General features: G+C 39.5%; 1 protein-coding gene across 3 annotated transcripts in view; it reads right to left on the bottom strand.

Moving 5' to 3' along the window:
- RAPGEF4 (Rap guanine nucleotide exchange factor 4) overlaps window positions 1–17739 on the bottom strand; it is a 152751-nt gene that overhangs the window by 5442 nt on the left and 129570 nt on the right. For all 3 annotated transcript variants that reach the window (XM_086750857.1, XM_086750859.1, XM_086750860.1), the window contains 6 exons: window positions 14486–14611; window positions 13838–14016; window positions 9124–9214; window positions 6826–6876; window positions 6111–6198; window positions 5717–5781 (listed from right to left, as the gene is read on the bottom strand). In XM_086750857.1, the coding sequence (XP_086606983.1) occupies window positions 5717–5781; window positions 6111–6198; window positions 6826–6876; window positions 9124–9214; window positions 13838–14016; window positions 14486–14611 (600 nt within the window). The remainder of the gene's footprint in view (window positions 1–5716; window positions 5782–6110; window positions 6199–6825; window positions 6877–9123; window positions 9215–13837; window positions 14017–14485; window positions 14612–17739) is intronic.

Genomic DNA, 17739 nt, shown 5'->3' with positions numbered 1-17739 from the left:
AGGTGGCTGAAAGGCTTCATTTTAAGGAGTTACTTTGCTTACTCCTGAGGATAATCTCATTCAATCTGTGCATTCAGAAGTATCCTAGCAATGATGAAACACAAAGGAAGGAGGAAGTGGGTGTTAAGGCAGAACAAATGGAGAAACTGTGGCCAGAAGACAGCATTGCAACCCAAGGGGGGGATTCTGGAGCATTATGTATCCTTGAAGAGCTCCTTTCACATTGCTTTTCTCCAGGTGCTATTGTACTGTCTAATATAACCTCAAAAGAGCTCCTCTTTGGAAGATGCAAATTGAACAGAAAAACAGCATATGAAGTGAAAGTGAATTTCCATTCCTGAATCTTGTAGATAAGTTGGATTGTCTTCTTTTGATTCAAGAAAACTAGAAACATGTACAGGGGAAATGTTCAGATGGAAGTTTAATTGCCAGCTCCTTACAATTTTTCTTCAAATAGAGGATTACCTCTAGTTAATGCCTGCAAAAGTTAACCTCTGTTTACTCGCTGTGCTAAGAAAGACCACTGAAGCCATACAAACCTAAATTTGGATCTTTCTGAAACAGAACCAACTGCATAACAAGCAACCGTTACTACCAGCAGGCTATATATACACAACAATACCCTTTCAAGTTTTACACAGTCTGGAATAGTGGCAGCAGGCCAGCACATTATCTTCTAATCCATTCCAAACCCAGGTTTCTAAATGTTTTAAATATTCATATATGCCATAGAAAACTACTAAGGGCTTTAGTCACACACTTTTTGCATAATCTTTATGTTCCAAAAATGAAATAATGTTTGCCCTTTTTTTTTTGCATAAGGATCAGAGTGTGAATTCCCTTTTGTTCATCTCCACAAAACCTGAAAACCAATATGCGCAGATTCTCTAATCCTCATTTCACACCTGAAGGGTGAAGAGGTTTGACAAAAAGAAGCATCAGTGGGCAGCATCATGGCACTGTCTTGTGCTGCTACGGCAGGTCAGCACTTTCAGAGTTCTCTCATGACTTCTGCTCCCTCTACAGGTGCCGTTTTTGAGACATGCTGGGTAGTGCGACATGGAGATGGTGCCACGGAAGGTGATCTTTGTTCAGGCTGTCTGATAATTTGAGAAATGGCACTGATAAAGTTCCCAAATAATTGCATCTTCCTTCTCTCCATGAATACAAAATTCTGTACTAGCAGTCAGAGTGCCGGATTATGCAGCTGAGGTTTGGAAAAAGTGCAAATCGGTAAATGGTCAAGAGTATGAAATACTGCCTGTCCTTGAGGAGAGTCATGCTCAGTACTTGCCTCACTTTCCTCTCTCTCTTCTTTCCCTGGCAAGACATAATTCTAGGAAAGAGCTTTTAAATTTTTCCTAAATATATAGCTATAAAAGCAGCGTCACTTGAATGTTATGTATTGCCATGTACTACGCTGCAGGTTATAGGTTGTCCTGTACCTGCTAAATGATAGAGTTTATAGGAACTAATACTACTGACAGATTTGAGGGCTCTCCTTCACCTGAAAAGAGGGTCATTAATGGACCTAAAAGACAAATGTGTATTCTACATCACAAACTAATTATGTTTACTGTCTACTGCCATCTTTTTATCTTTCACCTAGCTGCAGCTCTCAAAATGTCCTCAACCTGCCAAACCACAAGTATAACATTTTAAAAACTTTACAAGCCTACTCATTCCTTGTTCCTCTATGACAATTATGTCTCCAGTTTTACACAGATGGCTCTTCTAAAGCAACACTTACAGGTAACACCTACTGTCAACTCATTAGTGGAGAAAAGATGCAGGTAGTTTTTACCACACAAGGTCATGGAGCATACACCAACCTGGCACATTCTGTCTACTTACTGACAAAAGTATAAATAACATGTTCCAGGCCGGATTTTAAGGCCAAATGCTTGTTTCCTCCACCCCGCCCCTTGCTTCATGCAATAAATGGCATAGTAAAGAGCACAAGTACAGTGCAAATATGGACTATACCTATTTCTGACACATTCAATATTGTCTGCCCACATCTTGTAAAACCAAATGGGTCCACTTAGAAACTTCCCCCTTTACACATAGCTATGGCTCTACCACACAATGTGTTCTCTTCCGTGGCTAACTGTCCCTGCCCTCCCACTCTTCACAGCCTCCTCCAAATACGAGGCATCCATGGTAATCAGGAGATGGGAGGGGGAAGAAGGAGCAGGAAGTCACAGAGACAGCAACAGATAAAGCTCAGCAATGCTCTGCAGAGTGATGTCCCCTCACTAGTGCCAATACCACAGTTCTGCCACTATGTCTCAGAAAAGATCGATTTATAGGAAAATGTAGCGGGAAAAAAATTGACTCAGTCCCTTTCCTTTTTAGCTTGACTTCCTAAGTAAACTAGGATAATGTAGTTTAACACCATCTGTCTGTTTTTCCCTTCTTCTCTAGATAATTTTGTCAAATTTGAAAAAAGAACCCAGAGTTTTCAAACATAAGAAAGCTCCTATCAATTTTCTGTGAAAATAGATGGCTGTGTACAAGAGAAGGGTCGTGTAAGTGCCCTCTTCTGTCTCCTTCAGGGAAAAGGCTGTAGTGCAAGTTCCTATGTTATGACAAAAGCCTATTCACACAGAATTCCCCAGCCATGAAGAAACCACACATGCCCCAGCCACGAGGAAAGCTCTGAGCAGAGCTCAGGCAGCCACGAAACAAAAATGTTTAGGAAACTAGGCCTCCCTGTTCCTGGCACAAGGGGAACTCCTGGCTTAGACACTGTCTGACAGCTCCTGCGTGTTTTAAGATGCATCGTTTAATATAAATAATAACAGAAATATCAGAAAACATAAAAGATTTAAAGGAAGCTGTTTCAGCTGAAGAGATGCCACTAGATCAAACTTCTACTTTTGGCTGCCAGTTACAGGAATAAAGTTGTCAGCAGCACATCAGCTGTCGGGATCAGAGCTCTGTGGTGAGAATGCAGATACGATGCCAGAGGCTGTTCTCAGTTTCATCACTGTGCTTACACAAGAGATGGAGGGATCCACCTCCTTCGGTGGCAAATGGCACCACCAGTGGCAACTACTCAGATATTTTTATTCATAAACTTCAGCAAGCGTCAAAGTTAGGATGGATCAAGGGAAATAATTTTCCAAAGAACGAAGATGTTTTAGAGAGATCGGTAATAAGAATGGTTCCCAGCAATATTCAGAGGTATCTCCATCTGCGTGCGACAGAACATCACACAGCAGAACAAACAGGCAGAAATAACAAATGGTAGAACAGGATTCGTGTAAGGAAATCTGGTTTCTCCTTTTCTTCTCAAAATGGCAGAATAACATCACAGATTTACTTTGAGTATATACTTACGTAAAAGAGAGCTGAATTTATCTGCGCGTTATCTGGCTGAGTGGTCTTGTCTTCACTAGTTAATATCTGGCAATTATGTGTGGATATGACAGTTGTAAGCTTAACACAAGAAGGTGGTAGCGACTGAGGTTTAACATTAGGCTTCTCTTCTCTGCTTGATCTGATGACACATGTAAAAAGCTAAAAACTGCCAGGTCCACATTAGGATTTGAATGAATTATGTGGGTGGAATCTGAATACATGTTGCTTTGAAGAACTATGGGTTGAGAGAAGCAGTAAAAACACCATAGAAGCATGCAGAATAGCCAGTGAAGAACATTAAAAACACAAAAGATATACCTGTAGTAAAGCAGACTGAGCTTTTAGGTAGAGCACTAATTAAAGAAAGGTTTAGAATACTGAGAAAGGAAAATGTTTCCCTTTCTGCTGTGTGGAGAAACACGAGACATTATATTGATTCTCTGAAAAATATATAGCATCAAAAATACATTAACTGATCTTCACTTTCCCCTCCTAAAGGAAATGCTCAAAGCTCAGATTACTGATAAAAATGGGTGATACTACAATCACGCAGTATAAAATTTTACTTAAAACCTTTGGGTGCTACCAGTAAACCCATCTTCTGGAGATAACATGCTTCTGAAGATAAGGCAATGTGCAGATTAGGGTGAAAAGGGCAGACTTGCAGCAGGCTAGATATAGATCAGTTTAAGCTGCTATAAAATCCACTCTTGGCCTTGGGAGTGCCAAACTGTGGTACAGAGTGGTGCAGAACCATTTCTAAATGAAAGCCCGTGTAGAACTTCTGTCCACAGCTCTCCTGTGAGGAGAGCTCACAGGAGAGCTCCTGCCTCCTGTAATGGCTTTTACACATAATCAGGCATAAAGAAAAGCCTGAGGCATACGGCACATGGCTCTAAGGCCTGTAGATGTATCTATCGGCTCTTCTGGCTCAGGACGTGTGAGTAGGCCCAGTGAGGTGGAGAACACTGAGCCAGCCACATAGCCATGGCTATAGCAATGCAGCTGCCATCCCTCTTGGTTTGGAGGTTCTCCAGCCAAGTTTGAGATCCCTTTGTGTTCTCAAAAATATTTACTATCTACATTAAAATCCATATATTTACCTATCTAATTAGAACAAGCAGTCCAGGAAAAAGTCCTTTTCTGCAAGTAGAAGGCTCAAGGCCTTTGGAAGGAGATGGCAACACAGTCTGCATATGCAATTACAGAATGTCATTACTGCGAAGTGAGGTCAGGCCCCTACTCAGGCATTAGCACTACCATTCACCCACAAAAAAGTCTTGGCCTAGTAGAAAGGTATTTTCACTCTAGGAAAGAGGCTGTCCTGGAGCTACAGGCTAAAATCTAAGACAATAATTCACTCAGAAGGATGACCACTTTTCTGTGAAGTTTTCTAAAGAGCTGGAAGTCCTTCTCTCTTCCCCTCTGCACTATCAGTGCTCAGCAGGTAAGACAAGTCCTTGGTAGTGCAGTGGAAGTAACCAGTGGAGTGGTTTTGGTTACTGTAGTACTAAGAACAAGCAGATACAGGTGCCAGAGTAGATACACTCTAGTATGGCTGCTGAACAGAGCTTTACTGCAGAGACAATAAGGTTTGGTTTTGCAGTGCAGCTACTCATAGCTGGGCTTGGCTAACCCTGTTTCTCAGATGTAGGTGTCATTAACCACATTAATTAAGAACATGGCCTTAGCAACCAGGAAAACTGCTTCTCACTGCTGAGAAACTTGAGTTTCAGTTGAGATTCCTGCCATGGCAAGTTTCCTGCCTGTGGTTTTTGACAATGGTGTTTGAAATTATGAGAGCTTAGGTACAGGATTTAAAATAAATATAATTTGAGTGTAATCTCACCATCTGTCATTGATACCCCTTTCCAATATGAAAGCAATCAAGTCATAGAAGTCTCCTTTCACTTCTTAAAGGAAAAAAAAAATAAAATGTTGTGCACGTTCTGTATTAAAGCTCCTTCCATTCTCCAAGGAGCAATGTGGAACTATCCCAACCTGAGGCAGTTCAGTCCTGTTTGAAAGAACAGCAGTTAAAATCACAGCTTGGTCTCAAACTGGCTCTTAAAAATTGTCTCTAACAGCTCTGCTTCCTGTCACTGCTGCTGCCTCTCCTAGGAAACATTTTAGCTGTGCATGGTTCAGTGGGCAGTGCTTCTCTACCTCTGTGAGGTTTTCCAGAAACCCAGAGGTCCCAGGCGCTGTGCACAATACAGACTATTTTTTGCCAGCTGTTGGTCCTGCCCTCACTTTCTCTAGCGCTGGAAGTCATTGTTGAGAAGTTCACTCTTGAACAGATGAATAGGGGGCTCTTTTAAAATTTTCATTTCAAATATGTCATACATACCATTTTTTCAAAGTTTACTAGATTGTCAGCGAATGTCTTGTTTCCCTCATGAGTAAACGTCATGTCTGTGCAGAAATAAAAGCCACATAAAAGCCCATTAGTGAATCACAGCCATACAAAACAGCAGAACTTTTTACCTATCCCTTACAAAAATCAAAGCAGCTATAAAAGTAAAACATTTAGTTTTTAATTTGCAGCATTTCTGAGACTAGTAAAATTGAAGTATGATATTCAGATGTACTAGAGCAGTTTTTCTTGTCTCTGTGTCATGCTTTTTAAAAAGATCATACCTCACACTGAGACTGATTTTTGCTTTTTCTTGCTGCTACTCTTATTCTTCAAATATGTGACAAATAGCTTTCAAGTTAATAATTCTGGTAACATCTAAGCTTACCTTTTATAAGCAGTGGCATGAAAGGAATTATTGGAGGCTCCAATTTAGCTACTGTTAGTCTGTAGGCCCTATGGTTTCTTGATGGATCCTTAAGAAAAAAAGAGAAATCAAATAATTACTAATATGTGTTATTATATGTATTGAGACACTGTATGCATTCATTTAGATGTCACAGCATTTATTAAAATAATTATTTTCTCCTGTGGCTTTAAAAGTGCATCTGCAAACTAAGACATTCTCCCATACAGCTTAAATTATGAGAATGCAGCCACCAAACACAAACATTTTTCATGGCAAATAGCAAGGTAAGATATGATTACAAGAAATTGTTCATAAAAGGAACCACACATTTTTCCTCCCTCCATGCAGCTGCAGATCCAGTTTTGCATAAGTTACAACACTAAAATGTATTGCCTGGAAAAATTCAGGTTGGAAAATATAATTTCCCATATGTACTATCGGAAAACATGTGATAAAGCTTTTCTGAGTTCCCAGATTAACTTTGAGTGGTACATAAGTTCTCTCAGAGTAGGTTCCTAAGAGTATAATTTATTAGTCATACATACTTGTTTTAGCAGCTCTAAAATGGGATCATAAACTTCTTAAAGTCAAACAAGGACATATAAAATGTTCTGAATCAAAGAATTCAAATCAGTTACTCAGAAACAGAATTAGCTCAGATTGTGCATAGAATAAGGGATCTATTGCTATTCACCATTAAGCTTTCAAACTCTGCATAGATCTTCTTGAACTTGCTTGGAAGTTTCTGTTAATAAAAACAAAAATAGCAAACCTTAATTAAATCCAATTTGTGTGGTAATGTTACTGTAAATGCTAGTTCCCTCTACAGCGCCCTAAGTCAGGAAAGTGCTCTTTTTGCCAGATATTTCTAACAATGTACTAATCTAAAATACAACATGTCTCCTAGCAACCAGATTATAAATAGAGACGGGACCAGCCATGAAACCTGGATCCTTATTTAAACCCCAACTGGAATTTACTCCTGTGGGATATTTAGATGCAGATTTTTGTTTGGCTCATATTGCAATCACTGAATTCAGAATGGAAGTGAAAGTTCACGTCGATGGTTTCAGGACACTCCCGATTATAGCCTATCTGAAAATACAATTTACACACAGCTTGCTTAGGGGTGGCTCAGCTTAATTATTCATACCTATGATGAACTGCCCTCACAACATTCAAATCCATGCCTGGGCATTTCCAGGAGGTTTTTTTTGTTCATGCTGATGCATCACCAACTATTGCTCAAATTCTTGATATGCCCAGCAGCCAAGGGCCTCTACTTTCTGGGGTATAATTTAATGAAAAGTTTTTCAGTCCACGATACCTACACAAATCAATCATGGTCAGCTGATCATGCAGTGATTGGGATGAGATGGGCCTTACTAAATATTTTCTTTCCCTCTCATGTTATGTTATACATATTAAATAATTTTATGATAAAGACTATAAGATATGTTATAAATTATTTCAGAGATCACAGCAATGTTTTATGCACACTCAGAATATGCCATCTTTCTCGTTTTAATATGAAATTTCTCTGTATTTGCTGATTAAATCAGACTACTACTGGCAGCAGGTAAAACTAAAAATTAATAGAGACTTTATAGTGCAGAAATGACTTTTTTTTTTCAATACTTTCTACATTTGGAGTGTGTACCCTAGCAAGATATTTACACTGTGCCACAGCAAGGGCCTAATTTTTAATGATGTGTGTGAACAACTGTGTGCCTAGTTTGCATATGCATGCAGATTAGGTATTTGTGAAATAAGTGGTATAATTGGACATTTGCACCTGCAAATATCTAATTTGTGCATGTAACTAATGTAAATGCATGATAATATAGGAAAAATCAGGCCTTGATATGCTTTTTTAAAGTATATTCTGTATATATATCTGGCTAAAAATCAAGCTGCAGAGATTCTCTTTATAAACCAACTGCCCTACAGAACCAGTGTGAAAACATTTCCCTGAACTCAGGTTCACACCCCACACCTACAAATGATACTGTGCCCCTCCAGCTCAGACCCTGTGCCCGATTCAGTTGCTGTACATAGTATATACATTCAATTCCCTCTTCTCTCTTCATACCACTCCTGTACTGTCTCAGCTCTCCCAGCTATTCCTCTCAGTAGCCACAAATGAAGAGTCATTATTTTGATAAACTGATCTGCAAATCTTTGCCTTTAGCATCGATTGTATATACCACTTGCAACATGTACCTTTGAAAATAGGACTGGTGTCTTCTCACATGCATTAGTCCGATCTCCTATTTCAGAGCGCTTTTTAAAAGGTGTTCAAATTTTGGTCTCAGTTGCATCAATGACCTCAGTCATGCTAACTGTTTTGAATTTCTAATGAACAAAATACATGCACTTTCAAATCTGCACTGCTTTTAACAACCAGGATGTTCTTAGTGGTTACATGTGCTAACTACCTCACCCTGCTGGACACTGCACCCTTTTTATATACTCACATACAAAAGAGCAAAGCCACAGAAAAAGGTGGAAGCTCTGAGAATGAAGATCAAACTGATAGTAAGCAGGGGAACGCATGTCAAAGAGAAAACCAGAACTGGTTAGGACAAACCCACATTTTGATAGGGCAAAGTCCATATGGAGATCAGAAAATAATATGTATGAAGAGAGGATGGATTTTAGAGAAGTATCTATGGAGTGATCTCACTATATGATCAGTAAAGTCAAACAGAGGATGGGCTAATGAAAGAAGTTAACCAACTCATCCTGTTGGGCAGTTTAGCTCATCAATAGAAGCTGCTGTTGTCACTCTTGTCAACTGCTTGTGAGTACTCAACACATCTGTGGGTATACGGCCTTACTCATAAAAATTGTCAGCCTTAGCTAAAGGCTTATGCTCAGGAGCTGAATTAGCAGATGTATTTTTTTTAATAGTAAAGGCCCAAGTCATGTTTTTGCTAACTAAAAGTACAAATATCAAACTTCTTTGAATTGGATTTTAGCTAAGACTTACCTCCCATGTTAACGAGAGACGGCTCACAGCAACATTACTCAGTCCCATAATAATAGCGAAAAAGGAATTCAGATTTTTGTATTCTTTACAGCTGAAACACAAAGGGTCGGGTTTTAAGTTGCGTGTATCAGTCAGGGCAGAAGTACACATGACAACCTTCAGAGAGCTGAGCACAGATGTGACTGAATTTGGGCAGCCCTGGCCAGCACATCTGCAGCACACCACTTCACCAATGTGTGAGTAATTCACCACACTCTTGAGGCTCCTTTCCCCTGCCTCCTAAAATGACCTGCTTCCACTTCACTGGGTGCCAGATTCTGCAAGGACATTAAAGGAGTCTTTGAAGTTCCTCCCCACTCAGAAACACAGTCCTGAAACTGAGCTCAATTCAGTCCCAGGGAACACCAGAAAGAGAGGAAGCAACTGGTTTACAACCTAATTTGCTGACAGCTTCTGAACAGCTACCAAACACTGGAAGCTGTCCCTAGATGATCTTCATCACAGTTTACAGGGGCGTTGAGTCTTTTTAAAGGGAGAAGACCAGCTGTCTAGGGGTGCCTGTGTGTCAGTGACTTCTCTTGCTGTATACAATTTCTAACTAGTACTTGTAGATTCTGGAACTCTTCAGGATGTTTCAAGCAAAGAACTGCTATTTGTTATCAGCATCATTAAAGAGGTCCTGGGCAGAGGACCTTTGAGCTCTAGGTCACCCTTCATCCCTAATGCAAAAGAGAACTTTTGGTACCAATCATGAAAAACTGGAACACATAAATGAGTATTATGGAAGATCCAATACACCATATGCAGAAGTAGACACAATCTGACAGGAACAGCCTGCACAACTGTTCAGCTGGGACTGCATCAGCTGTCTCATTGACTCAATGGGATGGGAAGAGAGAGAATAAAGCCTTTATCTCATAAATCTGTCTCTCGCTAGGTTCCTGCAAATAATTTGCTATTTTTTCACAACTGATTTGGCAACATCTGATTTCAGAACCTCAGTCTCCACTTCTTTTGCTTTTTACCAAGAAAACTTTCAAAAGATTCAAGGTATGATTCTCAGATTTTTTTTATTCATCACTGAAGCTCTTAGCTCCTCTGAGGTATCCTCAGCTCCAGACAAAATTAGGATAATCATCACATCCTACTGTCCGATTACATACTTGCCACATCACCTTATTCTTATTCTGTTCTTTATGTCCCTCCATTTCACCAGTCTTGATGTATTAAGTGGGTGAGTCCTTTAGATCTGGGCCTCACTTGTGTCTGCACTGTGTGAACGTGTGAAAAAAATGATCTCTCCTGTCTGATGGTCTGTCTGTTGGAGACTGCTGCCCCCTCAGATCTTCTGGCGGAGCTGCTCATACAAATTCTCACACAGATTAGGGACAGTGAGTAAGGTTAGCAAAGATTAGCTGAAATGTTAAAGCTAACCCCAACTTATTCTGACTAGAGCAGGTCAGGGAGTGTCTTGTTAGTGAATCTGAGGGGAGATAAGGATGAAAAGCAGCCAGGATAGGCTGTCAGTGATAACTTCTTCTCTAGGCATAACTAAATCCAGAAAGGGATATCTGTCCACAGCCTGTGACATTGAGAGTAAATTGTGGCATGGTAAAAATAATTAGTACCACACAGCATTAGTGCTCAAACACAGTAGGCAGCTGCAAATGTATCTGCAATATGCAATTTGAATCTATCTTTAATTTTAAAAGGAAAAGTTTTGCCAAATACCCTGTTAAGCAGTGAAATTTGATGAAGTCTTTGTTAAAATCCATCTAGATGTATGACATTCTGCACCAAATATTCTGTAAATTCGACAGGCTCTACACTAAATAGCTCAGTTCCAGATAGAGGACCACTGTAAGGAAGTAGAAACACTGCTGCACGGCTCCACTGCATAGATGCTGCCTGTAAAATGTCAAAAAGTGGACCCTCCAAAGCACCACAGTGTGCTCAGAGCAGAGGTTCCTCCACCTCCCAAAACAGACTGTACTGGAAAATTTTTTTCGGTTAGTATGAACTGTGAACACACATACATATGTGCACAGTCTTGTCTCCAACACACATGTGGTAAAATCTCTCAGTACTTACGTGAGCATATTCATCTTGGCGTGTTCCCTGTAAACACACACTCTTTAGAAATTTCGTACAGGCTCCTTGGGCTTATAACATATGTATGTGTATGGAAAGAATGATTTTCAAAAACTGAATGAAAGTCTCTGAGTATAGTGATACACAAGAAGGTTTCTAAATAGCCTGTGTGTGTATCTGCAAAGAGGAAATATATACAAACTAGGTTTCTGGATATCCATGAGTATGTGTAAGTATATCACAGAAGGCCTGTCTAATACAATTAATATGGGAAGAATTTACTGTAGGAAATATAGTTAATTTCTCTCCTTTGTTTGAAAGTTTAATCCTACAGTGGCTGGAGAAAAGAAATGAACCGGGTAACCTCTACATCCTTTCCCAGCAAATGCAAAGGCAACAAGGTCTCCTGGAACTGAAAGCACACGTGCACAGCACTTGGAGCCAGCACTTGGCCTTGCGCTTGCCTGCACAGACAGGGAGCACACATCACAGGGTGCGTGGGGTGGCAGACACAAAATGATGGGCCTTCAGCGTTGGCATCTGAGCCCCGAGTCACAGAACTGAAACAACGTTCTTAGTAACAGTAATCTTTGAAAATCGGTACACGGAAGGCATCTCGTTACCACCAGTCATGCCTAAGATTAACAGTGCAGCACTGAGCTCCTCTCCCCGAACACTCTTCTAATGAGTCTAGTACTTCTAGGTAGGGTAAAGTTCTCATTAGGTCTCAAGGATCTTCACAAGCAAAACTTCCTCAAAGATATTGCTTCAAGGCCTGGGCCCGCATCTTTTGATCCAATTCCTTGCCTTTTTCTCCCCTCTAACTTTGCTGCACTTTGTGTTTGTTTTACGCCTGCTGTAGCACCTGTTACCATGGCAGCACTGTGCGGAGGGCAGCCGCCTGGCAAAACTTCCCAGCGCCTTTCCAGCGGCTGCAATTAAACCTGCCTGCTCCGTTTGTAGGGAGGAAAATCTTCTGCTTTGGCTTTCTCTGCTTTTAGGAGACAAAGAGGACTCAGCAGAGCAGAACGCTTTTAGCTATTTATTTTTAGCATAGTAGTGATACCAGAAACATGGAAGTAAACAGGAGGTTGTCAAGCTGTTGTAAATAGCACAGGATTAAACCCATGATACTGAGGAACCCACGGGCTAGGGCAGTTTATTAAGGAGATATTTAACTGTAATTTTTAGGATAATTGATTTCAAGTGTTTATGGAAATTACTATTGTGTCTTAATTCACTCCATTTCAACATTTTCCCATTTCATGCTCCGAGTGAGAGGAGACCCCGACTCCTCCGTGTGTGGGTGCCACTGCCCTCTCCTGGACACAGCCTGCCAGGCCGGCGGCTTTGCTCTGCGGAATGAGATCATGGAATACACGCTATACGCGTATTTTTAGAAACTGAAGAGGTAAATTCTGCCCTCCGTTCCGAATATGAACCTGATCCCGTATGCCCACTACTAGATTTTGAAAACCTTCAGCTTCGACTAACCGTAATCCGGCTGGTGGGCCCAAGGCCACCCCCAGCAGGAAGCCTGTACTGGCAGAGGAGGGAGGCACACTGATACAGATTTTTGATGTGAACACTGATTTCAGCTATGTGGAATTATTAACTGGGAGGAGGGCAGCATCAAAGCTGTAATAGTAATCTCTTCCTTAACACAACGACATTTAATGATGCAAAAAGTTAAAACTCGTGGTTTAACTGCAAGAACTAACTTCTCTGTTCGGTAAGACTGCCCGAAGGCCTCTAGTCACAATGCCCAAAGTAGACAAACACTTAAACAGGCAGTTCCTCACTGCACACCTCAGCAAACTGTTTGTTCAGACCGTGATGAAGGTAATAAATACACCACAAACTGGAACGGAAGGAAGAGGGTAACAGTGATAAAAACTATGGCTATGCAGGGCAGGCACATGCCCCTGCTCCCTCTGCAGTCAGTCACACCCTTGCCCTTGACTTCAGTGATAAGGAATCAAGGCCGACATGTTTGGCATGAAGGCTCCAAAAAGCTTCTTTCAATATGAATGAAAAAATAGAAGACAGCAAGAATTGCTTGCTATCTATCCTCAGACTCAGCAGTTAGTAACAAAAAAGGACACTCATATTGTTGCATTTTTAAACAAAAGTATTACAAGAACATCACAAGCAGAATGAAGGTAACACGAGCCTCAATCTCCATACGACATCTCTTGGCTTTTCCCTCTTGGTTTTTCTACTCAGGGCAATTCTGAGAACAGTCTTCCTGAACACCACCAGAAATACTTCTGTTCTCAGGAAAATTAAGGCTCAGTATTTACTAATTTGCATATTAATATTTGCTAATGCATGTAAGGGTAAATGAAGGATTCTCCTAATGAACTGAAATATATTTACTCACAAATTTGATGTGAAAACACAGCCCTAAGAGATCATAGATCAAGAAGCAATGGAGAGTAGGACAGGAAAGAATATATATTAATAAGGTTCTATACAGCCTTATAAGGAAATGGACAGAATCACAAAATAGAGAACATTTTCACCTCTACTGAGGGTGGCTGCTTGAAAATAGAAAAAAAAAAAAAAACAACAAATTGACTACACTGAACCTCATTTCCAACTCAACTGGTTGTATACTTACTGGGCTGCTATCTTAATATACTTCTTTAACAGCTGAACACGCTTGCTGAGTTGAGAGCAAAGACAAATCTCAGTGACCACCCAGAACTGAATTTCATTAAATCTTCTTAAAAACAAGTCCAGATTTGCTGTGGTCTTTTTAAAATTGTGCCTTCCAAAAGTGTGATAGATCAATTCCAGCTAGGAAAAAGAAAACAGTTTGGAATATTTTTTTTTTTTAAATCTCATCTTTTGGACAGAGGAAAGAGGCTAAGAATGACTGGATAAGTATCTAGCCCAAAACTTGCTCTGCAGTTTACATTTATTGTTGTATAGATGACAAGGATTCAGGTTGCAAATCCAGTAGATAATAGCTGAGACATACTAAAAGCATAACTACAGACTATGTATAAATAGCTTAATAATACCTTAAAACACACAAAAGGAATTCAATAAGCAACACGGATTCACGAGAAGTTTAATTTTATTTTTTTCATTTTGCCTATAAAATTAAGAATGCCTTATACTTTCAAAACTTGTAAGTGGCCTTATTGTAGTATTTTTGAAAATCAAGCTTAGAGAAAGCTTTGGAAATAATGCACAAACCTACAATGAATAACTAAACTCTTTCTAAGAGATTCTCATCTGCTGAATAGATAGATTCTCATACCTCATGCACACAGTTGAAGAGCTCCCAGTCATAAATCGTCATCTGATGTGCTAAGTCTTTGGAGCTCATCAGTTCGAATGTTCCTACTGTACCAGTAGATGGTCCTTCTTGTTCTGGTAATGGTGCCTACAAATGGAAAAATGGTATAAAAATACTTTAGAAATACTAAATTGCATGATTGGTGCTTTTCCTCCGTAATGTTCCTGACTTTTGTTTTTTCAGTGTGATTACTTTCCTAAGCATGTTTCTAACAGTAAAACTGAAATTTCCTTTTAACCACAGGTTAGCATTAGGAAATGAGAAGCCCTGTGCAAAATCAGTATCCACTATGCACAGGATAGTCAGGAAAATTCTAAAAGCTCTTCAGAGGCACTGTAAGGAAATAAAACAGACTGTTCTCAGTGTGTTATTTTTAGCATTGTTCTAAAATTTGAAGCCAGAAATAAATACTTCAATACATATTGTGCTATCTAAAGCATATCTGTTCGTTTAGGAGCATAGCTCTTTCCACAAAGCTTTTGATATCAGTTTCCTTTTTCACATACACAAATAATGAAGCCACAAAGCACAAGCCAAATATTTTTGCAAATTACTGATTCTAATGATGAGAATTATTACATCTGTCATACTTCAGAAATCTGTAGTGATTGCAAAATCTTCGGATTATTTATAAAATAAGCCTCATGCTTTCTCTTTGACAGTACAGGGGGGAACTATTTGTGATTGCAAAATTCCCGACTATGCTAATTAAAATTTTATGCAAACAGTCTTACAAGAAAGAATCCTTTAAATCATTCAAGTGTAAAGTATTTCTGAAAGACACTTCCACATCACCCAATAAATGAGAAGTGATCTATGATTTTGCATGCAAGTAAATCTTACATTGAAGAAAGATTTAAAACATGGCTTGAGATCGTCAGCCTTGAAGTAGTCTGTTGTATATATTAGGGGCAAAGTGTTTGAACCAGCACTGCTAAAATACTAACAAACAGCCCTCCTGCAAATTAATGCGTTACATCAGTAAAGCTTTCTGTGAACGCACGTTTTAACTGTTTTGTTTCCAGGAGAGGGCAGTAGAGCTCACTTACAAGTTTCTTTCTCAGTTTCCCATAGGGTCTTTGTTAGATAATTGCAAAGCAGGGAATAGTCAACAGGCTCCTTTCTGAGTACAAACTCTATAGAGTCTGCAAGATTAACAGATCATATTTACATACCTCAGTATCAAAAATGAGCTTGCTAAATGAATCCTCTTTTATATAAGAATATTACATTACCAATAGAAAAAGGACTGACTGGATCAATACATCAAATCACTTTCTCAGTAACACACAGTATGCAGGAGCTTTATTTCTGTATGGGTTCTTGCTTGGTACTCTAGGGAAAACTTGTCTTTCAAATATCATCATAATACAAAGTAATTAAAAATTATTAAACTAAACCACAGGCATTATTACCTTAAAAGCTCCATCTACAATTTTTAAAAATAGGGCATATAAGTATTATCTAAAAAAAAAAAAAAACCAGGACAGACATCCATCGTATAACAGCCTGCAGATTCCTCTGAATTGGGATTTGCACAAACACAGAATTCCTTTAGTTTAAGACAGAGTATGAATTAAAAGTTTATCAGTTTTGTGTAGAAAATCCTAAAGCGTGGAAATCTGTAGAAAGAGAATTGCCCGCAAACTGAAAGAGGGCTTTTGTCCTTGATTTGGAGACAAACACAACATAGCTGTTACCATAACAAACACATATTTTCCAAGGCCAGGACAGAAGCACTTAGATGTATTGCGCATTTGAAAATTCATCTAACCCAGAACAATTTTCACATGGGAATTGCCAAGTGTAACATGAATAAATGTACATGTGCAGGCAGCAGCCAGAAATTGGAACATGAAAGGATTAAACGGGGAGGCAGGTAAGATTGCAACATTATTCGATCTATTTATACCTCTTTGAAAACATGCAGCTGTTAAGCAGATGTATTCTGTTATGCAGTGCTGAGAACCTTTTTAAAGGTGCTGAGTGTTCCTCCCTAATTCCTGCTGAAGTCAGACCAGTTGATGACAACTAGCACATTGCAGCCCTGTATCTTAGAGCTCCTTGTAGGGTTTTGAGTACTTGATCCATGGTAAATAGCACAGGGGAAAAGGCACAGAAAGTCATGACAACTTGCACCAAAGCTGTATCTACACAGACAATGCAGAGCTGTATAAAAGTACCCAGCACAGTTGTACCGATGCAACACCCCTGCTTTAGAGCAGCATGCCCCATGAGGGTATCTACTTGGCAGGATTAATTAACCTTAAGGGACACCAGAATTTAATAAACTGAACAAGAGGTATCTCTGCATGGAACTACAGTATGCAGGATGTGCATTCCCTGGTTACTAAATTGAAAGCAGCAGCAAAGCACAGATTTTACCATATCTATAAAAGAAATCAGGCATACATACTAAGTGGCTTGTTAAAAGCATACAGGAGGCTGAAACAAGGCTACGAGTAATAGAGTTCATGCTGACATGACTTGGCAGTGACATTTGTTTTTAATGAAATAAAAGGAACAAAAAGTACAGTCAAATCAAACTCTATAAAAGCAGACCCCATGGAGATTGATAGAATTACTGTATAAACTGTAAGTACCTATGAACAATTCCTTTTTTTTAAGAAAAAACAGACTTCCTAACAGGAATATTTTCTGTGATTCTACTTAGAATCCTCTGAGATTTTGACATGACATTTTGTGGCGCTGAGAAATAAAAGATGTTAAGGAATTTACTGTTGGAATCTAGTCTCCAGAATGCTTTAATTGGTAACATCTATCTTCAAGAATATATCCCTGTGGCCTTGAGGAGATAATTCTGTAATCAGGAATTACTGCATGTCTTAGTGACAATATTCAGCTCTTCCTACATGCTTGGTGTGACACAGAGAATACTGGGATCAAGTGTTCTCATGTGGATCAGACAGAGGTCTACTCTAGCTTAGGAAATTATAACATTACCTTGTTTTAATTTCAGGGCTCATCCCATACATTGCACTGTGACAAGCCCTTTGTTGTGAATGTTTCCACTAGTTTTTACCTAAAGCATTGATAATGCAAAATGGGCCAAGTCTTCAAATAAAATGAAGAACTGAACTTCCTGAGAACTGCATACATAGATTCATAGAATCACAGAACGGTTTGGGTTGGAAGGGACCTTTGAAGGCCATGTAGTCCAACCCCCCTGCAAGGAGCAGGGACATCTTCAACTA

Source organism: Chlamydotis macqueenii, chromosome 6 (assembly GCF_036417535.1).
Source record: "Chlamydotis macqueenii isolate bChlMac1 chromosome 6, bChlMac1.mat, whole genome shotgun sequence".
Lineage (NCBI taxonomy): Eukaryota > Metazoa > Chordata > Aves > Otidiformes > Otididae > Chlamydotis > Chlamydotis macqueenii.
The sequence above is the reverse complement of the archived record's forward strand: the minus strand, read 5'-3'. Positions and strand labels throughout refer to the sequence as shown.